The sequence below is a fragment of the Arvicanthis niloticus genome, chromosome 17 (genome assembly GCF_011762505.2).
Source record: "Arvicanthis niloticus isolate mArvNil1 chromosome 17, mArvNil1.pat.X, whole genome shotgun sequence".
In the NCBI taxonomy this organism is placed as follows: Eukaryota; Metazoa; Chordata; class Mammalia; order Rodentia; family Muridae; genus Arvicanthis; species Arvicanthis niloticus.
This window is the reverse complement of record NC_047674.1, coordinates 41,426,359-41,453,213: the sequence shown is the minus strand read 5'-3', so window position 1 is coordinate 41,453,213 and position 26,855 is coordinate 41,426,359. Positions and strand designations below refer to the sequence as shown.

The following is a 26,855-nucleotide window of genomic DNA, read 5'->3' as shown; positions in this document are numbered from 1 at the left end:
CTTAAGATTGAATTGTGGTTTCATTTAAACACTGTTGCTGTTTGGACACAGGTACCGAGAAGCGTTTTATCTATCACTAATCTGCAAGCTGTTCAGTATGTATATATAGCAAAAATAATAAAGCACGATAAGATGCAACCCTTAGAGAATCTGGCTGACGTGTGCATGGAGGGCCAGCAGTGCCACTTGCTGCCCACACACCACAACCTTTTTCCTAAAATTGTGACCATGTGTGCAGTGGAGGCAGAGGCCAGGAGAGGGATGTTAGGGTCAGGAGTCACCACAACATAAGGGACTGTATTAAAGGGTTGCAGTGTTACGAAGATTGAGAAACACTGTCCTAAAGCCTCCACCTCTCAAACTGTCACTTGGAGTGAGGACCTCAACATACAAATCCAGAAGAAGGGAGTGCATTTGTATTTACAACTGAACAGCATATGCATCTAAGTAGGCTAAATCCTTAGGTGAAGTGCACTATAAAGTTCAGAAATTTCATTTTTACTAAGTAGGCTCTCTCTGTCTCTGTCTCTCTCTCATGCATGCGCGCACGTGCACACACACAATCACGCTCAAACACTCACACAAATCTCTCTTATGAGTTGTTTACCTCTTTTATTTCTCTTTTGACTTATTCTTCATAGTGAATACATTTCTATGATTCTTTACATTTTTATGTACATAGGTGTTTTGCCTGTATGTATGTCTGCACACCACTAGCATGCATGGTCCACGAAGGTAACTAAGAACCTGCCTGCTTCTTTCTACTGCCCAATCACAGGCTTTAGCCTTTTATTGACCAGTTAACTTAGAGAGCAAGGTTTGTACAACAATAGCTACTGTTCCTGTGAGAATTTGCTTACCCTGGGGCAAACAGATCTTGAGGTACAGAAATTAGCATTTTAATACATAGCCAGACCAGACCAATTCCCAACATATCTTCACTGATACTGAGTATTTGCTGAAACATTTTAATATATTGATTTTACTTTTTAAAAATGTTTTTAAACAAATACAAAGTTTTTGTCTATTAATTCCAAAGTCTGGGGTTTCATAAATGCTTATTAATTCTTTTATCTCCTTTATGTTTACCATATTTTCTGGGTTTGATTTTATTCATGATTCTCCTCACTCCCTCTTTCCTTTCTTCCTGCCCTCCCTCCCTCCCTCTTTCTTCTTTTCTTTGACATATCCTTGGGTTTTTATGAATTAATTTCACAATCTCTGTTCTTTGATCTATATTCACTTTAGCTCCTATCAATTAGTGTGTTGATTAATAGTGAAGTTTTACAACCCATGAGACTCAGCCTCTGCCTGAGCATCTTTGTGTGTACCGGGGCAATACAGCAGCAAGCTGGCAGTCTCGGCTCTGCCTTAGCGGTGCTTCCTTCCTGTGCAGTCTCGAGCAGGAGTTTAGGCTTTCTCACATCTGTTCTGAGCACTTGCATAGCCCTGAGCATACACAGCTCATTTTAGTTTACTAGGAAATGAGAACCCAAAACTCCCAACAGACATCGCATTTCTTAGACCTTCTTTTAAAGATTTTTGGTTAGTATATTTTTACACTGTTCACTGACCCTCGAGGCCATGCGGTCCATAGATTGCTTGTCACTGTTTGCAGCCATCACAAAGGCTTTTAGCACTGTGTGAACACCCATCCAGGTCAAGTACAGGCCATTTTATAAGTAGTTTTCTTGAGAACCACCAGTCAGATCAAGTGGTGGCATTTTTCTGGCAATGATGCTTTGAAGAGCTTCAGCCCACTTTTGTGTGCTGTGTTATCTCCAGACTGCTAGCATCTGCGACTGTTTTCAGGAGGACCATAGCTTTAGCATGGGCGATTGGGAACTAGGGCAAGTTCAAGTTCACGGAGTCCTACTCGGGTTCATCCACATTTTCTTGAATTAATGGCCCCGCATTGCTCTCTGCTTTTGGTTCATCTCCATAATGTGGAAAATGTTGGTTCCAGTCATTCGTGCCAGCTCTTTTATGCCTTTGTGGGGAATAAATGCGCTAGAAGTTCTTACTCTGGAACTTTTCCTGACACCACATCTGCAGCTTCATCTTCATATAGAAATGGGCATCTTGACGAAAGTATAATCTACGCTTCTAGGACAACTAACTTGCTGTTCTAACTACTGTTGTGGTAGGTGCTTTAATGACTCATTTTAGTTTCTGTATACATGCAGGGTGGGGAGCATCATGAAGTATTTAGATTACTTATATTTATTCTGTGACCTTAAGTAGCTAAATGCTATTAACTCATATATACACTGGTAAGACAACTAAGCATTTTTATACTTACTTTTTTTTTTTTTTTTTTTTTTTTGTCAAAATGTAACAGAAGGGAAATCTTTGCCTCTTCAAGGTCTGCAATTTCTGTCATGTTGTAGTGCTACTGATTGGAAGAGTGCCTTGCTAGTGAAACCGTTTTCTAATAATGAATTCTCAGAAAGGCCCTGTCATTTGAGATAGGTCCTGTAGTGTAGTGTTGCTCACAAAGGTCCTCTTGACCGTCTCCTGCTGCCCTTCCTTCCTTCTCATCAAGCCTCAAGGGCATGCTGTTTGAACTGGAGAATTCACAGAAGGCAAGCCTAACAGTCTTTTTCAAATTTGACCTCATAAGCTCATCTTGTTAGGGCAAGTAAAATCATATGTTAGCATTCACATCTTTCATCCTCCCCAGCATTCTGAAAGACACTTCAGTATCATGTCAAATGAAATTTCACATTCATCTCTTCCATCATTTCCAAAGGAGAAGCCGAACGGAACTAGCCTGTGCTTAGAACAAGGCCACTTTTCCTCTGGCCTTGCCAGCTCGTTACCTTGGCTCAGGTGTTCCTTGAACTTGAACAAAAGCAGCAAAAAAACAAAAACAAAACAAAAACAAAACCAACAACAGCAGAGCTCAAGATTTTGCTGCCTTAGAATCCATTTCTTTTTCATTTTGAAACAGTTCTTTAGAATCTTAGTTCCAATGTTTTGTTTCCTCTTTTTTATGTGCATCCCTAAAACAAAGTTCATATTGTGAGGCGTGAGAAGTCAAACACTTGATGCATTTGCCACAGAAACATTTTCTATGACAGCTCTTCTAGATGGAAGGAATTTTTCTGGCTTGAGATCTGTTTAGCACTCTGTGTGTGTGCACTTTGTGTGTGTGTGCGTGCGCCTGTATGTGTGAGTGAAGTTGCTTTTCTCTTTAATGTCCTTTTCGGTAATAGAACAGAATGTTTTTGATCAAACCAAAGTTGTCTTTGTTTACTTGTTAGTCGAGACTTTTAAATGTTTTGCTTCTTTGCGTATACATTATTAAGCAGTCTCCTGGTGAAGTTTTCAGTACAAATGCTAGGACTGTATACTAAATTAAATTGTACCTTGCATTAGATCATTACCATGTGGTGGAAAGATTTTATGCTTTGAGTATCAACATTGAGAGCTGTATTCTAATGAATGTATTTTTCATTTTAGATTATTTGGGGAATATTTTTCATCCTAGTTGCATTGCTGTTTGTAATTTCTCTCTTCCTGTCAAAGTAAGTACAGTAGACATACTTTCTAAAGCACTTAGATAAAGTCTTTGATAGCATTCATTTTGGTGCTGAATTTATTAGTGCAGCCTGTTCTACCTGAACATGCTACCTGAATACAGCATTTACCCAAGAATCTCTAAAAGGTCTCGTAATGGACAGTGTTTCCTTTTTACTTATTGACAATCTCTGTGAAATATTTAAGCCAAGTTTAATTTGTTTCCTATGGCTCAACAGAAGTAGTATGCTTAGGTTAAGACGATATTCTTTCTAGCTGGTCTGGAAATGTGATGGTATAATGTAAATTCATTTTTCCCAACTCTCTGTTTCAGTTTGGATAAAGCCCTTCATTCAGCGGGGATAGATTCGGGCTTCATCATCTTTGGAACTAACCTGAGCAATCCACTGAATATGCTTCTACCTTTGTTACAAACAGTAAGTAACATGCCAGTCATTTTACATTACATCAAAACACTGTGTTATCCTGTCCCATTAAAATCATTATTATGCAAACTTACACAAGTCAGACATGCGTTGAAGCTCTGGCCAATTTTTTTATTTGCAGATGCTTTCTGCATTGATGTTGGTTTATAGATGATTATATATCTGTGTATTGGCACACTGTTGATATGGGATACATACTATTACCAAAGGAAAACTCTTCCAAATAATATTTGGGTTTCAATTTTTAATTAAGTACTTTATTTCAAAACAAAAACATAATGTAATTTATTTTAGGATTTTTCCCTCCTTAGGATAAAAGCATGATAGTAGCTGGGGTTTGATGAAAATGGTTTTTTTTTTTCTTTTTAAGATATTTTTATATTAGCCTAATCTGAAAGGGAATTAATATTTCAATTATCAAATGTAAATAATTGTTTCTGGTTAATTTGTTTAACTTCTAGAGCTTTCATAGCTTGGTTATTAAATGTAATCTTCATCTCTTTTCAGGTATTCCCTCTTGATTATATTCTTATAACAATTATCATTATGTACTTTATTTTTACTTCGATGGCAGGAATTCGAAATATTGGCATTTGGTTCTTTTGGATTCGGGTAAGTGTGTGTAATTTTCTGGGTTTTGTGCTCATGACTTTGTTTCTCTTGTGGCAGTTTATTCTCTTCGTTGTTTTGTGTGTTATTTGAGAAAGAGCCTGTAGCCCAGATTGTCTCAAGTCTGTGATCTTCCTGCCTGTGCCAGTCTTCCGCTCGGAGGATAGTGAGTGCATGCAGCCATAGCCCGCCGTTGTATTTAGAATACACTGCATATAGATTGGTCAGAAAAGTGATGGGAATACTAATGTTTTACTTCATGTTAAGACAAAAGTGCTTTCTAGATCACGGAGGGTTAAGTAGGAGTGTGTGTGTGTGTGTGTGTGTGTGTGTGTGTGAGAGAGAGAGAGAGAGAGCATGCGTACACATGCACACACAGATCTTTAGCAGTGTTTAGAAACATTTTTTAGTAATAGTTGCTAGGGACGCTGTTGAAATCTAGTGGGTAGGGATCAGTGACACTGCTAATTAGACATGATGTAGCGCACAGAGCAAAGACTGATCAAACTGGAAACGTCAGCGCCGCTGAAGTGGAGAGACCACGGCAGAAAGGGTGCGTCTGGCTTAGTGTTTAACTGCACTGGACATAGAACGAACTCAGTGGGCTTGATGACGTTCAGAGACTTCCTTCCTTCCCTGTCAGGAGTTGCACGGGAACTGTTAGCCCTCTGTGTCCATGGCTCCCCATTTGTACATGTAACCAACCAAATGACTACAGGTGCCAGACTTGTCCCCTTTCCGTTTTCCTTGAACAATGGGACATAATTATTGACCCCACTTATGCCAGTTGTAAGTAACCTAGGCATGATTTAGAGTACTCGAGCAAGCCTGAAGAGACTACACGGAAACCCTACAGCCTCTCACACAGTGGACCCTAGAACCTCCCTCTCCATACCAAAGACAGCTGTGAATAGTGCTTATTTTTTTTATATTCATCCAAAAGTAATTATGAATCTAAATCAAAGCTAAGTCAGATAGACATTTTTAGATATGAATCAAAGAAAACCTAGTAAATATGTATTTGAACTAAAGAAAATTTTCTTGCTGTGTGGGGGAATGCTTTAGTAGTTACAAGTACAAGGTCTGATGGTGCTGGGATCCTTTCTGTCTCTCTCATTGGGGATATTTTATTATGTGACCACTGCTGGGCATAAGGGAATATGGGAAATGTTCATTTCTAGGTGACCGTGCTGTCATCTCCGTCAGAACAGAAACTCTGGTAGCCTCTACTGTAGCTACGCAAAGTAGCAGGAAGATGATGCCTCAGTTACTGGAGTAAAAGTGGAGTTCACCACTAAGATGAAGCGAGTAACATTTTTAAAATTACAGTTAACACTTTAATTCCTCTTTGCTTCAGCACAGATAAAAATGTCACATCTATAACCAGATTATCATACATTTTCAAAACTAATTTTTAAGCAGAATTTAGTGTGACAGTATTATGACTATTTTATAGAAATTACTACTTATAAATTTGTCATATCTGTGCTTATGTGGGAATGTAATAAAACTAGAGCTGTACAGATATTTTGAATACTTACAGTTTGTGTTCACAATTTTTCGTTTTGTAAACATCTGAAAGAGATCACAGTGAAGTCAGGCCAGGGATGTATAAGCTGGTGATTACTAGTGAATCATGTTGATTTTACTTTATTCTGAAATATTTTAGTAGTATCCTTTGGACATAGGTACCCACATAAGATTAACACTAAAAGCTTCTTTTATTCCCAAGTTACTTGTGTTTATTTTGGAACAGTGGGACCGTATCACCTTGTCTGCATAAGGACTGACTGGAAGTTTCAAAATAACACTGGTGAACCTTTGTCATTATTTCCCCCCAGTTATATAAAATCAGAAGAGGGCGAACCAGGCCTCAGGCGCTCTTATTCCTCTGCATGATCCTTCTGCTCATTGTCCTTCATACTAGCTACATGATCTATAGTCTTGCTCCTCAGTACGTGATGTATGGAAGCCAGAATTACTTAATAGAGGTGAGTACAGAATGTAGATTTCTGCTATTTCTATATTTTAGAGATAATGATAAAAAATAAAAATTGAACGTAGAAAAGAACTTTAGAGATATTTTAAAAACAATTTTTATTTACTACTTATTAAATGTATTACTGACAAAACTGTTTTTCAAAATTTATGAGCATTTTGTTTGCTTCATATTTTTTAAAATAAAATAATTGTATTATTCATTCAGTGGGTCCTGAGACACTAAGCTACTGTGCTTTTCCTCAGGAACTTATTGACTAAGGCTCCTAATGCTCCACAAAAACAGCAGCTTAAGTCATTTTAGTGATGTGTTCCCCAGAGTTTCGGAGAACATGTCATGTTGCACAGTGCCGCTGTAACTCGGTGAGAGACACTTTCTGGATAGTTTTATCTGGGAATAATTGGGACTCTTTACGCATCCTTAGATTCCTTGCTATATTTTTCTGTTTTCTTGATATCACTGACTAATAAAAAACAACTATGCTTTTTAGGTTTAATTGAGTAGCAAGTTTGGGTTTATCTCGGCCAAATTAGATTCAACGTTTGTCTACTATATTCATTCGTTGTTTGTCTGCTTTTGTGATCAGACACCATGACAGGGCAGTGTATAAAATGGAAAAGTCTATTTTGGCTTGTGGTTCGATGGGGAGGGTTAGGGCACAACAGCAAGGAAGGCAGGCAGGCATGGGTGCTTGTTAGTGAGAGACAGACAAACATCAGTGGATCTGATAAAAGAGGAAGCAGGAAGGAACTGACAGCTCACATCTTAGCTCAAGCCACAAAGCAGAGGGGGATGGGAAACCTTACTCTCAAAGCCCACCCCCACTCCACCCCCACTGATGTCCTTCCTCAAGAAAGGCCACCTCATAACCTCCCTAAATCTCACCATCAACTGAAGGCCGAATATTTAAATACTCAAGATGGCACAGGGGACTTTTTCATTCGAAACACATTTCATTTACTCCCGTTTTATAAAATGCGTCCTGCAGCGCTTCCTAACACTTTATTCTCTCTTATCACCTGTTTCACCTGCTGCTTAAATGGAGCCTCCATGATTCATCTGCCTTCTCAGATCTCTTTTCTCCTGTACTTCCTCCAATTTTTGTTTATTTATACATGAAATTTAAAAAAACCAGCAAAACAGAATTTTCTCAATAACATTGTTTTGCAAAACTACTTGTCACTCACGTCAGATGAGTGGTATAGGAGTCTGCAGACACCGCGCTAGATCATGAGATCACACGCTAGATCATGAGATCACACGCTAGATCATGAGATCACAGGATGCTGTTGCTCTTCTGCTCACCACAGATCTGCGTTCCTAGTGGACACCCTGTACATATTCTTCTAGGAATGAAGACTATTCTTTTGTATTGAGAAAAGATAGTTTTCCTATTTCTTCCTTCCTTTCCATGATTCTCTCCACAATCCACCTTCCTTTATTGCCCCTGGCCAGTCCCATCCCACATCTCTGTTTCTTTTCAGTAGTGGCAAAGAGTGCTTTTTGAATGGTTTGTTTGTTTTTTTTTTCTTTTCTTTTTTTTCTTGAAGTCTTGCTTCAGACTCCAAACTGCTGGGATTTCTAGTGGAACCCAAGCTCCAAGGCCTTTTCCTTTTTGATGTTACCTCTTTCTGAAAAAAAGTTCTGCTATTTAGTAAATGACCTAAATCATTATTGCAAAAGCACCTTAATATTAAATGTACCATAACTTCTTATCTTATAATTCATATTAAATCAATCTTTTAGAATCTTATTCTAAATTAACACTAGTGTAATATTAATGGCTAATGTACATCATTAGTAGAAAGTAGAACATGAAATTGGCAATGTGACTGCTTTAATCCAAACACATTGCTGACTACAGTATTTATATTTTAATCACATTCTTGTCTTTCAGAACAATATAACGTCTGATGCCCATAAAGGCAATTCAACCCTCGCTGTGCCACACAGATGTAATGCAGATGCCCCTAAAGGTAAAGCAGCTGTTGTCACACTATCCTAGAATTTATCAGTTGTAAGAAAGTAGTGAGGTCCCCCAGGGGAAGGTGTGGTTGACTCTACCTAGTGGAGCCTGGTAGGATGATAGTCAAAGGGAACTTCGGATCAGAGATACTGAAGCAGGTTTCAAGAATGTATTTATTTAGTTTGTGCATCAAGTTCAAGCTGGCCCCTGCTAAAGAAAAATGCACACAGTTGTATGCTCTAGAGTTTTAAACATCATAACTTTAACATAGTAGTTCTCAACCTGTGGGTTGTGACCTCTTTGGGGTCAAATGAACCCTTCACAGGAGTTGCCTAAGACCATTGGAAAACAGATGCATCTGTCATGACTGATCTAACATTTCATTTTTTAGATTATGGGCATGAGGATTATATGGTGACGGAAGGAACTTGCAGAATTAGGAATGAAATCAGGGGCTCTCACCTTCCCAACGCTGTGACTCTTTAATACAGTTCCTCATGTTGTGGGGACCCCACCCATAAAACTATCTTCACTGCTACTTAATAACTGTAATATTGCTACTATTGTGAATCATAATGTAAATACTGTAATCATAATGTAATGTAAAAAATCATAATGATGCATGACACCTGGGAAAGAGATGTTCCACCTCAAAGGGTCGTGACCCTCAGACAAAAACCAGTAGAACATCATTAAAGGTCTGAAAGTGGCAAGAGATCCATGAAAAGCTTGCAGTAAGGACATAGGAGTTATCTTGTGGCTTATTCCTCTTAAAGTTGAATTCAGTAGCTATACACAAAAGGGGTTTCAGATCGCCATGGAAGTACTGAGATCTGGCGGTTGGCGAGAAGTACCATTAATACCTAATTATCTCAGTTCTCCGTAGAGTGTAAGTCCAAACTGTCCACCAGGATTTGTTGGACCCTGAAGTTAACAATGGGATGAAGTGGTAGTGTGGTTTCTGATAGTTCATGGAAGGAACCTAAAGAGTTCATCTGAAAATAAGCTAATGACAGAGAGAGAGAGAGAGAGAGAGAGAGAGAGAGAGAGAGAGAGAGAGAGAGAGAGAGAGAGAGAGAGAAGGGATGAGATGAAGTTATCAATCTGTGCTTTTCTTAAATCAACAGAACTGGTAGGATTGACTTCAGCAGTCATCACATTGTTTGGGGAGCATGTGACCTCGAGGGCTAAATTTAAAATGGAGTGCAAGGCTCAAGTTCAGCGAATAGTGTGTTCCTAAATGTTAGCATTAGAAATTCCTCAACTGCAAAGTCTTATTCTGTTGTCATACTCAGTCATTTTCAACGTTCTTGAAGTACATTTTTTGTCTTACTTGGACATTAGAGTAGCTGAAAAGGTAACCCTCTCTGTAGAGCAAACCTTATTCTTGTGCACTCATTCTATTCAAATGTGTTTGCTCACAATAGAGTGGAGCCTGAGAAGGAAACAAATAATCTGTAGGGTTATACACTCAAATACTAACGTGTAAGTTGATATGCCATCCCGACTACATGAATTATTAAACAGCCAAAGCTGAAGAAGACATGAGCCTGTGTGTCAGAGACAGGAAGGGAGAGGTGAGACACATGTCCCATGCGTAATGCTGATGTTGAAGGACATTAGGAGAATGGCTGTGCATCAGCATCTTACCACAGAAAGTTGACCGCTGCGCTTTGCACTAAATGAGCCCATCATCCAGGACTACTCGAGAACCCAGGCTGTACAGATATCGGATTTGCCAAGTCCTTTTTCTGTTCCAGCAAGTTCAAGTTATCCGTGGCCCCAAGCCCATTTACCTAAGCTACTCTGCAGGTCAGGGTTAAAGGACTTACCCCACTCACATATTTGGAGGTCCTGGAAATAGTTCTAAATAAAAATATAAATAATTAATAATATTACGAAGAAATCCTCTAGAAATGCCACCTGAACAATTGCCTCCTTCTTGGGGCACATGCAGACTGGACTCTGAGAGAAGGGCCTCAGGAACTATGTAGGGTGAGCCTTCAGCTTTAATCTGAGGGGCCAGATTCTTCGAGGTTTTTCCTTTATGTTTAGTGTCTTTGTGTGTTCCTTTAAGAGAAAAATCAAACAGTATAACATCATCTGTCCTTTAAATTTTAAAAACAAAGTCAGTGCTGCTTTCTAAATACAGAAGTCACAGATAACATAAAGGGACTGACCAGAACACACAGGGTAAACCTGGGTCATTAGAGAAGACACAAATTGGAAAATGAGGAAACAGAAGACTAGCATTTGAGTACCCAAGAAAATGCCGCATGCACTGGTCAGTAGTGTAGATGCATGAAACAGAAGTGCTTGGTAATTAGAAAGCCTTGAGCCTTTGAAATTGCTGTTCTAATAGAATATAATAAACTGCAGTACTAGAGAATTAAGGAAAGGAATTGTAAAATGAAGGAAATTCCCTGTCTTAAGGCAGCTTTGAGGTAGCCTTAATAATTGTATGTAAATCTAATTCTTAACACAGACTCATACTAAGAGACACTTAGGAGCTTGCTACTTAACAATTCCATGTGTGTGCTAGTTAGTCTTAACTGTCCATTTGACAGTGTAGAATCACTGAAAAGGAGACATTTAATAAGATGTTACCAGGAAAGTGAGTATAGATAGACTTGTCCAAACTTAATGTTGGAATTATCAACACAGTAGAGTGTCTAACAGGAGGGAAAGAATAAAACAAGCTCAAAATACCAGCAGATAACAACAAGCTAAAACCAATAAATTTCCAGCAGATTTATAAATGGCTCTCGTTTGAGATAAATATAACTGAAGTGATTGAAAGTGGTTCGGATGAAGGCAATATTGAGTAAGTTGTAAGGAAGAAGGAAATTATAGCTGAAACTCAGAGGAATCAAAGTCTGCATCAAGAGCTCAAAATCAGCATCGCTGTGTGTGCCTCATGAAACAACAGGCCGACAACAGTGGGTAACATGGATCAGTGGATCAGTATGACCCAAAGCCAGACCGCAGAGCATGACACAGTAGTTAGCCTCGGCACTTCAGAGTGCCTGCGTCTTTCTTAAAAGGCAAGGAGGGAAAGTGTCACAGAAGTGAGAACTGTAAAGGAGCCATGCTCCATGTGGTCCATGGTCCTGCAGTGGGCCCTGGAGTGGAGATGAGCATCCTGAAGGACCTCACTGAGACAGGGCACAGGCGGGAAATACGCAGGGTGAAGCTCGTCCTACAATGTTAAACTTCTAGGATTTGTTCCTGTACTGTAGTTACGTAGAGAAGAATACCCTGCCTTCTTAGATGTGCTGGAATGTAGCCTGTGTAGCAAGCACACAGCTTTAACCCCAGCACTCTGGAGGCAGAGGTAGGCGGTCTCTGTGAGTTTGAGACCAGGCTGGTCTACAGAGTGAGAACCAGGACAGCCAGAGCTTCCTAGTCAAACCCTGTCTTGGAAAAACAAACATAAATAAAGAACAACAACAAAAATGTCAAAATATTAGGCAGTCACACCTTATGGTACACAGTTGAGGAAAACAGAAAGAGCCAGTGTGTACTCCTTAACACAGCAAGTGTAGACTGAGATTGGAGACTGCAAAACGTAACATCTCTGGGAATCATTTTGGGTTTAAACACATGGTGTTTTTTAATCTAATTTCATATTTTATAAGTCTTAATGCTTTTATATATATATGTGTGTGTGTGTGTATATATATATATATACATATATATATATATCATTCTTAAATTCTGTAAGTTTAAGTGGTATGCCCAGTGGTTTAACAAAATGTGTTTTGCCCTACAAAATAACAGGATTTATTATGAACATAAATGTTGTCCAGTGCTAGACTTATCTGAAGGTGCCTGAACCATTTCAGTTAAAACGATAAACTCCTTGTGAAAAGAAGCTGAATCGATCTTATTTACTTTTAATTCTTAACTGCCAGTGAAATAATTAGTCCCATAGTTATCTGTCATTTCTGGTATACATCTGTTATTTAATTTTTTGAGAATTTCATACCGAGTACTCTACATTGTCTTTACTCCTTCATTTTTCCTTCCAACACTTTTGTATCCCCCATACTGTCTCTTAAACTTATTATTTCTTCTTTAATTACTGTTACATATGTATGTATTTATATATACATGTATATATGCACGCATACACACACATGTATTAATCTACTGAGTTGATTTAGTGTAGCTTGTGTGTACATGTCTTTAGGTTGACTACTTGGGATTGGATAACCTATCAGGGCTTATCCCTGGAGAAGACTGCATCTCCCTCTCTCAGCAGCTACTGATTACCCAAAGCTGTTCATCTAGGGGTAAAATTCCCTCAGCCATGCTGGCATGTCAGTCCAAGTTGTCATGATGCAGGTCTTTCTTAGACAGCCTTATTGTTGGGATTTCATACATGCAGCTTCCCTATCATGTCCAGAAGACACCATCCAGCAGCAAGCATCCTGGGTGTCTGGCATTTCAATCTTTGCACCTGTTCCTCCTGTACATTTCCTTAGGTGTAAGGGATTATAGATGCTTCCGTTGGAACTAGCTACCCCATGGTTACTTATTCTGAAGTTTAACTGGTTTAGGGGCGAGAGCTACAGTTACCTGTCAGTGTAAGGATAAGTATTTAGAATACAATTGGAAATTATACTGGCTTAGGAAAAGTGACAGGAAATGCTTTTCCTTTGGTGTGACCTCTCCAGCCACAGGTAGTTACTAAGCTGATGGTACCAAGATTAACTTCTTCCTATCGAGCAGGCCTTATGTCCAATTAGACAGCTGTTGGTTATCTCTAAGATACATGTACTACTAGTGCACCTTAAGGATATATTGTCATTCCAGTCATTGTTTACAGCTGCTGTTGTTTATAGGTAGGACTGTTGCTTGCTTTTTCCCTTTGTGATACGTTAAAAACTAGTCCTCCTATAAGAGGCTGCCAGGTCAGCTCCAGTTCAATTCTGCAAGCCCTGTGTCCAAAGTGTGTGATGTTTTCAGCAGCAGGGCCTTACCTTCAAATTCAGGGAGGTTTTTTTTAGTCTGTGGCCCTTGGTAAGATTATGCCACATGTGGCTACTCCATTTAAACTATATCCCTGTCTGTCTGTCTGTCTGTCTGTCTCTCTCTCTCTCTCTCTCTCTCTCTCTCTCTCTCTCTCTCTCTCTCTGTCTCTCTCTCTCTTGCTCTCTCTCTCCATGTATTTTTATGTAAGCCTCTAAATTAATAGTTTTCTCCATGGCCATTTTAAACATCCTTGCTGTATTTATCTTCTTCCTTTAGCTCCCTCTGTTTACTGTGAAATGGACTTTGACTTATTTATAGGCATATTCAGTGATGTAGAATGGGTCCTTCTTAGACTCAGATTGCAGGAATTGCACCTTTTGAGGATTATGCAGAAGTGTAAATCTACATAGAACATATTTAATACTTCAGAGATTAAACCTCTTGTCTGCGTAGTACCTTAAAACACTGAAGACTTTTAAAATAATTTTTAATAACTCACAAATTTAAGTGCAGACATGGTGTTTCATTTTTGGTAATAGCAATCCAACTTTAGTAGACAATTTTAATACTTTATAAATTTCTTATCTTTTTTAAATAAAACTTTTGTATTTTCTAATTGGAATTTTTGTTTTGGAAGCTGTAGCTCATAACAGGTGTTTTAGCTTGTTGGTTGGTTGGTTTGAATGCTTGGTTTTTTATTTTTGCTCTTTTTTTTTTTTTCTTTTGTATATGGGTGTTTACCTGCATTTATGTTTACTTACCACTAATATGCCTGGTGCTAGCAGAGATCAGAAGAGGGTACTGGATTGCCTAGATCTGATGTTGCAGCCATTTTGAGCCAGTGTATATATGCTGGAAACTGAACCCTGATCTTCTGCAAGAGCAACTGAGCCATCTCTCCAGCCCCATGTAGGACTTGTTTTCTGATCACAGTAGTTCATGTGATGTTGCAACAATTTAAAGTACAAGAAAGACTACCTCGATATACCGTGTTAAATAATTCTTGGGACAAGAAATCATGTTTATCTGCTTGCTGTAGGAGATATTTATTACTGTCTGGAATAATTGAAATAGCTTATTTATCAAGATTAATTGCACAGCAGAACTTGGTTCAAGACTTTCCGTTTATTTGTACCCCACGTCTAGTACTATTTGGTCACAGGCTTAGAGCCATTGTGCTAGTTTTCCACCTTGAAAGACCTTGAGTGAAGTGACTCAGCCCACGCCAGCCTCGGAAGCTTTGTCTCTTTCCATTTTTCATCTGTTCCCTTTCACTGCAGTCAGTCTGGTAAATTGAGTTTCACCAGACTAGTGCAGGCTTTTAGTGGTGCTTGGAAATTGACAGTTAAACTTGTAGAAGCTAGATGCACTACATAATTTAAAGGACAAAATCAAGAATGTAGAGTCTCAAGTTGCTATTCTTATTTTCTAATTAGCTGCTTGCTCACTTACGGTCATTTCATCCTGTCAGCCCCAGAGAACTTCATCACCAAGCCTAGTATCTTCTTCCTTACCTGCTCTGTGCTGTTCCTGGTCATGGGTTGAGCAGAGTGATCTTGGTTCTTTCATTTCCAATAAGCAGTTTCCAAGTTCCCCCAACATTAGATACACAAGAACAAGGAAACAGCATCAGTATCCATCAGTGAGAGTCTTAAAGTCGCAGCACAGGGAACGCTGCATGCTGGTTGCACACGCCTTCACAGCCTTCACATAGAGAGCACGCTCCTATAATGGCAGGGGGAAGACTATAGATATGTTTATGTATATATCTTACTTGTCAGTCAATACTTTACACAGAAACAAAGTATAAAATTCTAGTTTTCCATCTGTCAAGTTAAATATTTTCTTTGTGCCTCTTAAGATAAACACATCCTAATACTTATAGTTAAAGGGAAAAGAAACAACAGTAAGCATTTTTAGGATAAATAGGTGAAGCCTCTGGCACACAGGAAACACTTTTTGTCTTTTGAGGCAAGATCCCTCTTTTGCATTTATTGCAAAGTGGACAGCTGAGAGAGATATTGCCTAAAGATTTTGTTATAAAATTCTTTTTACCATCTTTCTCCAAAACATTAAATACTTAGGTATTCTTGAATATCCACCCTTTCAGGGAATTTATTTTGACTACGTCAGCACCCAAGCAATACTGCTTAAGCAGATTCATTGTCTTATGGATTTGTGTGATTTAAAAATTAAAAAAAAAAAAAAGCCAAAGACCAACTTCTTAGACGTTAAATGTGTTTATCCATTTGCTTCTTTTACTACACTAGCCAGTACTTGGCATTTGATGTTTACATAAATGATTATTTTAAGCAGTGTCTATTTTACAGGGATTGACATGGATTTCTCTAGAACCTAAAACCTAAAGCTTGGCAGAAGTACCATGGTGATGCTTTGTAGTGGCAGGATTCAGTACTGCCCGTGCACGCTCTGTGCCCAGGGTTATCCATCAGTACAGTGTGGACTGAAGGTGGTGGGAGACGCCTACTGCCCTGATGCGAAGGTCAGGTTTGAGCCTGACCCTCTTAACCCTCTTGCCCATATTAAATGAAGATACTCTTTTAGCTCCTTGAACTTTTATTACAAGATGACCCTCTGTAGGATATTAGAAATTACATAGACTCTTGGAATCAAGGGTGTGGGCTATTGCTATTTTTTGAAAGAACATTTGGTCCTTTTGTCCCAATAATTTACACACTTAGAGGTAGGGATTAGAATTTTAAGTTATTAAATATTAAATAAAATATTAAAAGATTTAGTGTGTAAGATAAAAGCCAGTCAACTCCAACAGAATGATGCTATTTTACTTGAAAGATGCAACATTAAATAGGATGTGTGTTTGAGAGGTAAACATATCTTCTTCATATCTTCTTCATTAATGCAGAGCAGACCCGCAGCCTAAACGTTTTACTTTTGAGTATCTCATATGATCACATAGTTCTGGCTATTTCCTTGGCATCTTCATTTTATAGATCCATGTTGATGTCACGGGCCAGTGTTGTCAATGTTGGGGTATCATAGTGAACAGAATTTTACCCAGCATCCTTTAAGTAAAAGGCAGGCACAAGTCTGTATGTATATAGGATGTGAGAACCATAAAGAGCAATGCTGGCCCTCTGCGGAGGAGGGATGGAGCAGGATGTTAGGTGTGATGGGAAGGAATTGTTGCCAATATGATGACGTTTGGAAACACCTTGAGATGAGGAATAAGCCAACATAGCTGGGGTAGAGTATGCTAAGGCTAGTAACAGCAAACAGATAACTTTAAGGTCTTCAGATTTTCTATTCAGAAAAAAATATTTGGTGGGAGATTGTGAGCAGAAGAATGGTATAATATGACTTAAATTCCTAAGGGATCTATCTGTTTCAGATAGAGCAGAACCTGGCAAACTTTTTATCGGGATCTTTAAAGTTTTGTGGACCACACTCTGTTCTCATTATTCAGCTTGGCCTCTGTATCATGAGAGCGACCCTGGCATAGTGATGTCTATAGCTGGTTCCCTAAACACAGAAACAGGTGGGGACTCTGATGTGCCTTGTGTGCAGTGGTCTACTGGTCCTTGTACCGACTGGGATGAGCCAGGGCCACAGGCAGGTTGACAGGTGGTTTGCAGTAATCCAAGGAAAGAATTATGGTCCTAATTGTCAAAAAGTGGTCAGAACCTGGGTGTAATTTAAATGTGGAGGCAGTAGGATTTGCTGATGGCTCTAGCAGATGACAGATGAGAAATTAAACAGAGGTGATGCACACATAGTTAAATTTGGTTTTGTTACTGATTTGGTGGCAGGGGTGGGGAGGGTAGCTTTAAACGTTTGTTTTGTTTTGAGATAGGGTCTTGGTCCATAATCCAGGTTGGCCTCAGAATACCTGGTATGGCCCACCCAAGGCTAGCCTCAAACTCACAGTCATCCTGCTTCAGCCTTTAGAACACGGAGGTTGTCAAGAGTAACCACTGTGATATTTATGTTTTTTATATGTTATGATATTGCCTTATAGATGAAGAAGAAAGCAAAAGAAAGATGTTAGCCTGTTTACTACCTATGAGCAGTCTAATGAGACCCTGGGTTTACGTGAATGTGATATGCCAAGTTTTATATGGTCAATTAGTAATATAAATGAAACTGGAAACATTCTTTCTTAAAGAATCCTTTTTTAAAAAAGCAAGGCATATCTTGTAATGAAAGGTCCGGGACTCCCCAGAAAGGGGGTCCACTTAAGTCACAGGATAGCACGCACCCAAAGGACACACGAGAGACCGTCTTGCTGTAAAGCACATGAGATGGTTTATTAAATCAGAGCTCTGGGCCAGCCCATATCCCCATATCTCACATAGGGGATAGAGGGACTGACCTCGTGGCTCAGGGGCATAGCGCTTATATATGGGCGGGGTGGGGAAAAAGCGAACTTTCGCGCGGGTGCACAGGATTGGTTGTTTTAATTTTTTGAACACTAGTAGGCCGTACCATGGGGCAGGGTGTAGTTCTTCCCTTGGCCAGTCAGTTTCTGGGATGTTCTTAACAGGCCTTTGTACTGTAACTCCCCCTCCTCTGTAACTAATTAGATGGACCCAAACCTGCTGGCAAGTGCTTTTCTGCCCAAGGTCTAAGGCGAAAAATTTACACATATTTCATAAGATGGCCTTTATAATTTTTCACTCTACAGTAAATGTTTTAAAGAACCTCTCCAGCTCCATCCTTTGTTTTAAGATAATTCAAAGTAGCGTAGATTATCCACCACTCTGTGTAACAGACCCTTCTGCCTCCACACCCTGGTCCTGGGACTTCAGGTGTGACCACATGCTTACCTTAAACCTTCTTAAATCTAATCAGCTGGAGGGGCTAGAGGGATGGCTTAGCTGTTCAGAGCACTGACTGCTCTTCCAGAGGATGCAGGTTCATTTCCCAGGAATCAAATGGCAGCTCACAACCGTCTATAACTCCCAAGATCTGACACCCTCGCACAGACATACATGCAGGCAAAACACCCACACAAGTAAAAATAAATAAAAAAATTTTTTAAAATGGCCATTGTAAAACTTACTCATCAGCATAAAACATTTAACAAAGTCTCTTTGTTATCCTACTGTGGTTCATATATTCTTAAAATGTCATAAAACTATTTTCTTTAGGCTTCTATCATCTTTTATGTCCATCGTGTGTCTTTCCCCTTTACCTAGACTTTCCATGAGACTTTCCATGAGATCTAATGAAATGTCGATTTGGCTATACAGCCTTTGTCCAGCTTTAACTTGATTAGTTCAGCTTTGCTTTCTGTTGCTTGTTTTCCTTCCTTCTTCCTCCTCACGTTTCTGGTTTCTCTTGATTCTCAAATCATTTCAGATGTATGTCCTTCATGTGTGTGGTAAAGACCCTGCGTTTCACACGTGTGCTCATTTCCTACCTCAGCCATCCTTTCTCCTCTCCTCAGGCTATCCTTCACTTTCCTGTGGTATTTTCTTTGTTTAAGCCATTTAATAAGTAATTACATTTTCGATAAAATCTCTTGATAAATAGTTACAAACGCAGAGTCTAAATATTTATAAGTTAGTTTTTGGTCACAGTTTAACAGGATGGCTCAATTGTGATTACACCTGCTTTTACCCAGAAACCCTGGAAATGCTCTTAGCTGTGCAGTACATCGACGCCGCTTATTAAAAGTGCACTTAAAATAAAAAGTGTTGTTATTACAGTTATTAATCAGCGCTATTTTAGTGGAAGTCAACATACATTTAAAAAATGCCTTAGCTAGTGGCATGAAAAGCAGCAAATGTGCAGTAAAATTATCAGGTAAAGTAAAGCTTGCTCTGACCCAGTGGTTTTGTTACATCTGTTTCTCTCTGATTCCGTGTGAGAAGCAATGGAGGAAGGGCAGCAAATGTGAGACTTGTTCAAAAGTCCTTCCATTTCACTCAAGTGCTCACAGTGTCCTTGCTCAGCTCTTACCTTTTGTATACTCTGAAAGACAAACAAGTTTTAAGTTCTCATTCTAATCATTCCGTCTTTAGTAGTTGTATGCCATTAACCATGACCACAGTCACAGACACCTGAGTGCTTCTAATTTTAAAACATACCCCCCCACACTGGTCATCCACCAATTCAGTGTCTCTCCATCTCCATCTCTGTCTCTCTCACTGTGTGTGTGTGTGTATGTAGACAACTTCTGGTGTTGGCCTTCACTTTCCACCTTGTGTGAGTTTCGAGGCAGCGTCTCTCATTCACAGCCACACGATTCAGACTAGGCTAGCCAGGCTATGAGAGTTACAGGAGTGTCATCAGTACCTCCCATCTCACCCAAAGAGTGCTGAAGTCCCGATGCACGCTCCTGTGCCCACTCCAGACTCAGGTCCTCACACCTCCACAGCATGCACTTTGCCCACTGAGCCATCTCTCCATCCTTACATGACTTTGACGGTCAAAGAAAGTTAAATTGTTTTGTTGTCATTTTCTCAGATAACTTAAAGAGCTAGAGATATGCTTTATGTAATAGATGTCGGTGATTCAGGTGAGCAGCTGGACATGGGCAGATGATGAACAAGGGTCTCTCTCCCTTTGTTCAGTGGGGAATCATCTATTGGCATGAAATATCAGCACAGAGCTTGTTTAAAAGCATGATTCTCTGAGCATATGCCACTCTATGTAAATAAACTCAATATAGCAGGCATATAAAGATAACAAATGCTTTTGTATGTTTGTGCATAGATTTTTTTAGGGTAGCTTCATTTTTAATGAAGCCAAACACTAACAATATTTTCACCTTAATTTTAGGAAGCTTGCATCAAAGGCACACTTTTAAAACATGGGAAACACGTAAACAATGCGGTTGGGAAAAGTGTTTAAGATACAGTTTTGGTGGTGGTCCAGGTAATCCGGTCTAAGCCAGTTTCAAATGTCACTGAGTGGATTATTAGGCCTCTGGGGAAGAATGATTGGATTTCACTTGTGCTTGCTTCTGCCAGCTCAGCTGCTGTCCTCTAATCCCTCTTCTGGCCCTGAGATTCTAATTCAGTCAAGTCTTAACTCCCAATGTGTCTTCTAGTGTGGAAATGAATAGAACTTCTGCTTTTCTTTTTACTCTGCCTGTTCACGGTGAGACTTCTAAGTGACATTTCCCAGATAGTTTTATACTTGTGCATATGGCTCCTGTAATACTTAGCCAGAGAAGATACTGTTCTTGTTTTTAAATAATTCTATATTAGTTGTGGGTTTTGTTACTGTGACGAAGGGGAGAAGGGTTTATTTGGGCTTAGGTTTACGAAGAGATGCCTTGGGCTGGAGAGATGGCTCTGCAGTTAAGAGCACTGACTGCTCTTCCAGAGGTCCTGAGTTCAATTCCCAGCAACCACATGGTGGCTCACAGCCATCTGTAATGGGATCTGATGTCCTCTTCTCGTGTGTCTGAAGACAGCTACAGTGAGTGTGCTCATATACATAAAATAAATAAATAAATAAATAAATCTTAATTTTAAAAAAGAGAGAGAGAGATGCCTTCCATCAAAGTGATGCAGTATGGTGGCTAGCCCCATTGTGTCGAGTCAGGAAGCAGGCCCATCTTGCTGGCTCCTGTCTCCTTATTCAGTCTGGTACCAGCCTAGGGGTTGATGATGCCCACATCCGATTAGCACGTCCTTCTCTGGAAACAAATCTCACATGCACATCCAGAAATCTCCTGTGAGACTCCAATTCACAATTTTAAATAAATGTTCCTAAGTTGCAGCCAGTAGCTCTCTTTTAGCATAAGCATTGAACTTGCCTATTTTAAAAGGGAGTTTACTTCTTAGCAGTGTCTCTTGTTGCTGAAATGGTCACATCTGAATTTTACTTAGCCTGTTTTGTTTCAACTCTGTGTAGAAAAAAATAATGAAGATGTGCAAGCTGGTGATGATACTCCTGCCAGAGGAATCCTTCCTCACTACTGTGGGACATCCACAAAGAATGTTATAGTAGTTGTTTGCTTCATTTTGCAGCTCTTGTAACTTGTTTTTATCATGAATTTCATTATTCTTAGTCAAAAAAAAGAAAAGAAAAAATAGTAGCTGTCACTTAGCCCAGGTTTTTTGATATACTTCATTTAGTCTGTGTAGTAATCCTGGGAAGAATGGATGATAACCATTTTATATAATACACAGTTTACGTAGCAAAGGGGCTAAGTAATAGTTGGTTGTGTAACTCTCAGGCTATGGTGCCTATCCTCTCATTCACAATACGGAATATGCTATTTATCCTTCATTTTGAAGATGCACTCAAGGATATTGTTTTAGCATCCTTAGACTCTTGTCAGATCTTAATTTAAGAAAATGAGAAAATTTTCTGTTCAGTAATCTGAATTTTAGTAAGGCCAGCCCCATCCTAAATTTTATGTTATTTCTTCATCTTGAATATGTCAGCATGTGAGTGCCCTGTGGGTACTTTAGAATAGTCAGGCTTATTTGATGTAAGTAGCGAACTGGTTGATCATATTACTGTGAATTTCTATGGAATAATTCTATAATTGAAGTGAGAGTAAACTCTTGGAGCAGAGGAAAGTATGAAGTAACTTCCAGTCCATAAGTCTCCTCTGGTGCACTTACTCCCAGCACCTAAAAAACCATGGTCTTAAGAGCCACAGGTAGGAGGGCAAAGACCTGTTTAGAGCCAGGTATGGTTCAGGGCTTTAATCTGAGCATCCGGGAGTCTGAGGTGGGAAGATCTTGAGATCAACCTGGACTACATAGGAAGACCCTGCCTGAAAACTAAACAAATAAACACAAATCCCACAAAAGTAGGAAGGATATCAGGAGAACCTGGGATGTCACTGGTAACACTGCTGGTTGGGAGGAGAGGTACAGGAGGTTGCATCTCTACTGACTCATTGGTATTGGCAGTTCACAAGTACATATGGAAATGCAGAAGAAATGGCCAGAGAAAAGGAGATTTAGGTTATTTAAATATTTGCTTAATATATCTCTAGATGAGTCTGGCATCCTCGTAAATTATAACCTAATTTCTACTTTTATTTTTCAGAAAACTGCGTGTCAGCCATAAAATTTAGAAAAGTATTTTAGATTCCTTATATAATAATAAACTAGACAACAAAAACTCCTTACTTTATTTTGTTTCAAGAAAATAGTGGCACTTACCATTAATAAAGAGAAGACAGTTCATAAAATAAAAACTAAAGGTATATTTTCTTAATCAGCAGCAGGATATATCTCCTAATTGCATTTAGGATGTTTGGCCCTTGCCCATTTCAGATGTAAGAATGCAGAAGTCATACTGTCTTTCTTAATAGATGGAAAAGAAGTTGCATTGTAAGTTGGTTTTGTTGTGGGGACTAAAGGCCCCCTGACGTGCAGAAGGTTGTTAAAGCCTGCTGGCAGCCTCAAACCTGGTGTTTCCTATAGTCATGTCCTGCCGAGCTGCAAAGGCCTTCCTGAAAAGCTTGAAATATTTCCTCAGACTTTACTTAAGACTTACACATCTGTGTTTTATAAATTGGCGGGAATAATAAATATAATTTATTTGGATGATGTGAGTGTAAAATCCTCAGTGATCAAGTAACCGTCTTCTTTCTCTTTAAGTTACATCTTATTTGAAGGAGAAATATAAATAAATTGTTTTTGATTGAAGCTATAATGCTGTTTACATTTCTAACAGGAGCCATTTCTTTCTGTAAACAATGATAATGGTATTTCTTTAGAGGAAGTAATAATATTTTTCAGTAGAGTGCTCTGAGGGACTGGCAAACTCATAAAGTCCTCTCAAGAGTGAGCTGTCCTGAGAATCAGTTTCCTTACAAAGTGCCATGCCTACTAACTGTATCTGATCACTCTTTCTGTTTTTCTTGATGGGAAAGTCTTGTTTTCTGTCTTGTTTATCTGTCTGGGACTCTATATTGTACTTATTTTTCTATTTCAAATAAGTTGAACTGGCCAATAAATAAAACTTTTATTTTTAGTATCAAAATTATAATATTGACACTCTTTTTGTTATCTAATATGACATAATAGTTAATAGTTTAATGCTGGCTGTGATTGAAGGCAGTCATGGGAGAAGACCCAGACCTGTCTCTGACATTCATGGTCTGTATGCTTTTAGCTGATAGTTTGGTTAACAGCCCTTTAGATTCAAAATGAGTCATTGGTTCATGAAAGAAACAACTTTAACATAATTGTTTATTGGCTTTTCTAGATCAGTGTACTGTTACCCGAACATACGTATTCCTCCACAAGTTCTGGTTCTTTAGCGCTGCCTACTATTTTGGTAACTGGGCATTTCTTGTGGTAAGTCTGATAGCCAAGCATGACTTGGCCTTCCTTTATACAATTAAGTGTGTAAGCTTGTGTGTATCTCAGTATTCTGCCTGAATCTTATTACTGCAATTGAAAGGTTTTGAAAGGTTTCCTTAATATGTATGTAAGTGAATGCCACACGTGTGCAGGTACACATGGAGCCCAGAAAGGGACTAGGGGTTCAGGAGCTGACGTTATGGGAGGTTGCTAGCTGCCCCAAGTGAGACAAGTCTCAGCGATTGCACCACTCCAGCTGCTCAGTTGACACTGCGTTGCTTAATGCTTAGATTTCAGTAACACTGCTTATGTGAATTTATAGGTGTTCTTGATCGGATTAATTGTATCCTGCTGTAAAGGGAAGAAGTCAGTCATAGAAGGAGTGGATGAAGATTCGGACTTAAGTGATGATGAGCCATCCACCTACTCTGCGTGAACAGCCTCTGTCCTAAGGGCCTAATGAAGCTGGCTGAATATCTGTTATGCGTTTTCAAAGGTTTAAAGTAACATTAAAATGAACTGTCTAGCTTTCATCAAAAAAAAAAAAAAAAAAAAATGAGAGCATGGCCATTAAAAAGAACTATATTTTTTATGTTTCCTGAAGTAACATTATTGTATCATAGATTAACATTTAAAATTGCTATAATACTGTGTAAATACAAAGTTTCCAGGTTTGTGAGGGAATGTTTGTGGAAATTTTCTTTATTGTATAATAGTGTTAAATTTATTAAAATCTTACAGAATATACATTTTCTTTGTTGCTTTTTAAAAACATAAGAAGTCACTTTGTCTTGTGCCTTAGGGTCTCTGGAATAATGTGAAACTTTTAAGTATTTTCCTCTGATTGGCTAAACAATGTCACAGTATTGCTTGTGGATAAGTGTAACTCTCATGGGCAGCTTGCTTTCAATTTCTTCCATAAAATTATGAATCTAACTCAAGTAGAGTTCATGAAAACTTGTTAAGCTGCTTAAGACTATGGTATTCTAAGATGTGTTCCAGGTTTCATTGTTCAGATATTAATCCATGGAGTGTTGCTACCTCCACAAGAATACGTAGGTATGTTTTATAGAAGACTTTGAAACTTGGATTATCATAAGTGGAAATACCAAGAATAATGAATGCTTAAGGTTGAGTTTACTACTCGTAAGACACATGACTGTCATACTCAGCTGCTTTTCATTTAAAAAGTATTTGGAAACCTGTGAAAGAAAATGAAAGTTGTGTTACTTGACAAAGTTTTCTGACTGCGTTCTGGGCTGTGAAAATAAAGTCTTCATTTGCTAATGTCAACTAGGACTCGTTCAAAAGTATTTACTGGTGTGCTTGAAGTAAAATATCCATATGCTTCTGAAGAAGACTTAAGAGTTAACGCCTGTCCACAACTGAATCTTCTGCTCTAGTTCAGACAGAACAGGTTGTTCTGATTGATTCTCTGCCTCACCTGATAAGCTTCTAGAGCCTTCCTGTTGACTTGGCTTCTGTTCCCACTCTTAACATGATTCACTAGGATGCCAATCCCTTGTGCTCCTAGTTTGTTTTTGAGGTGAGCCAATTCCTTGGCCTCTGCCTGTATTACTCTTCCTGACCCTGTCCTCTGGCTTGTCTGTAAGCTCCATTACTGCATCAATTGCAACAGATTGAATTGAATTCCATTACTGACTCACTAAGCCTCTCTTTGTTGTTTGTTTGTTTGTTTGTTTGTTTGTTTGTTTGTAGCAAAGACCAGACTAGCTGGTTTCTCAGTATTAGGCTCCCTGATTGCACCAACCAAAGTTCAGGACAGCCTTATATATGAAGCTCATCATCAAGTTGTGGGGTTTTTACCATGTTAGAATGCATCCTTCTAGAAGGCACATGTTGAAGTCCTCGATCCAGTTCCTTAAAATATGACTCTTTAGAGGCCATTAAGAAAGGTAATCTAGGTCAAGTTAGACAGTCGAGTGGATCCCTCATAGAGATGTGGTGGGATGTGCAGGCAGCATGAGGAAGGAGCCATGGAAGGACACAGACAAAGGCCATCCATAAGCCAAAGAAAGAGGCCTCAAGAAGCCAGCCCTGCCATCACCTTGCCTGTCAACCTTGCCAGTCAACGTCTGGCTTCCATAGCTGTCAGATAATATATGTTCACTTTACAACCCATTGAGTTTGTTGGTGTTTGTTTTTCAGCCGAGGCACACTAATACACCCTGGCTCCTAAACTTCCTCAGTGGGTGCTCTGCCGAGTCCTGACTCCTCTCGGCCTTTTTCTGACATTTAAAACAGAAATGGAATTAGTTCATTGCTGTGAAAGGTTTTTTTACTTATATTTAAATGAAACCCATAAGCTCCCTCATGGTATTGTAGGCCTTTCTGGTGTTTTTATTTTCTTTCAGGGCTCTTGGCCATTTCTTCTGCATTTACATGAATGATTCTTTGTAGCCATACTCAAGTGGTTCCTTCTCAAAATGCCCAGGCAGCCTTTCCTTTGTTCCCTAAGGAAATTCTTTATCAACCCTTGGGCCTAGTGTTATGTTGCTCCTCTAAGACCGAAGGAAGGAAGATGCTAGCTCTTGGCTGTTCCTGTGGACCTTATACCAGGCAGCTGATGGTGACCGACTGCCTCCATGAGCACCAGCACACTGCAAAGGTTTTCTGACTTTGTTCTTGGGACCCACAAGAATGCCATACATGTAGAGAATGCTGATAGGTGAATTTGCTAATTTGAAGCTGTAAACATGTCTACATTGGTTAAGCCTACGTAAACTATACTTTCATCAAAATATCAGATTATTTTTTGAGATTTTTTTTTGCTATCTAATAAGTTTAGAAATATCCTAATTATTCTATAATAGGATTTTTTTGTTAGACCAACTTCTTAGCTTACTGTGGTACTGTTCATTGTTTAAACAAGAAAATTTAAATATATATTTATATATTTGTTTATAAATATATATTTAAATTTATATATTTATATACATATAAATATATAAATTTAAATATATATTTATATATTTGTTCCTCTCATTTTCTACGTGGTTAGAAGTCTACTTTATTCAAATGCTACTTTGTCCACCTCTTGGTGTAATGGA

The 26,855-nt window shown here is 38.9% G+C and overlaps 1 protein-coding gene across 2 annotated transcripts in view; it reads left to right on the top strand.

Annotated features, from left to right (window-relative positions):
• The window catches only part of Lmbrd1 (LMBR1 domain containing 1), a 76,981-nt gene extending 51,904 nt beyond the window's left edge, over nt 1-25,077 (top strand). Inside the window, exons 10-16 of one of the 2 annotated variants that reach the window (XM_034521766.1) lie at nt 3,466-3,530; nt 3,857-3,959; nt 4,476-4,580; nt 6,419-6,568; nt 8,474-8,552; nt 23,687-23,778; nt 24,107-25,077. In XM_034521766.1, coding sequence (XP_034377657.1) covers nt 3,466-3,530; nt 3,857-3,959; nt 4,476-4,580; nt 6,419-6,568; nt 8,474-8,552; nt 23,687-23,778; nt 24,107-24,220 — 708 coding nt within the window. In that variant the 3' untranslated portion in view covers nt 24,221-25,077. The remainder of the gene's footprint in view (nt 1-3,465; nt 3,531-3,856; nt 3,960-4,475; nt 4,581-6,418; nt 6,569-8,473; nt 8,553-23,686; nt 23,779-24,106) is intronic. The other variant, XM_076915136.1, reaches the window with a different exon arrangement.
• The last annotated feature ends 1,778 nt before the right edge of the window (nt 25,078-26,855 follow it).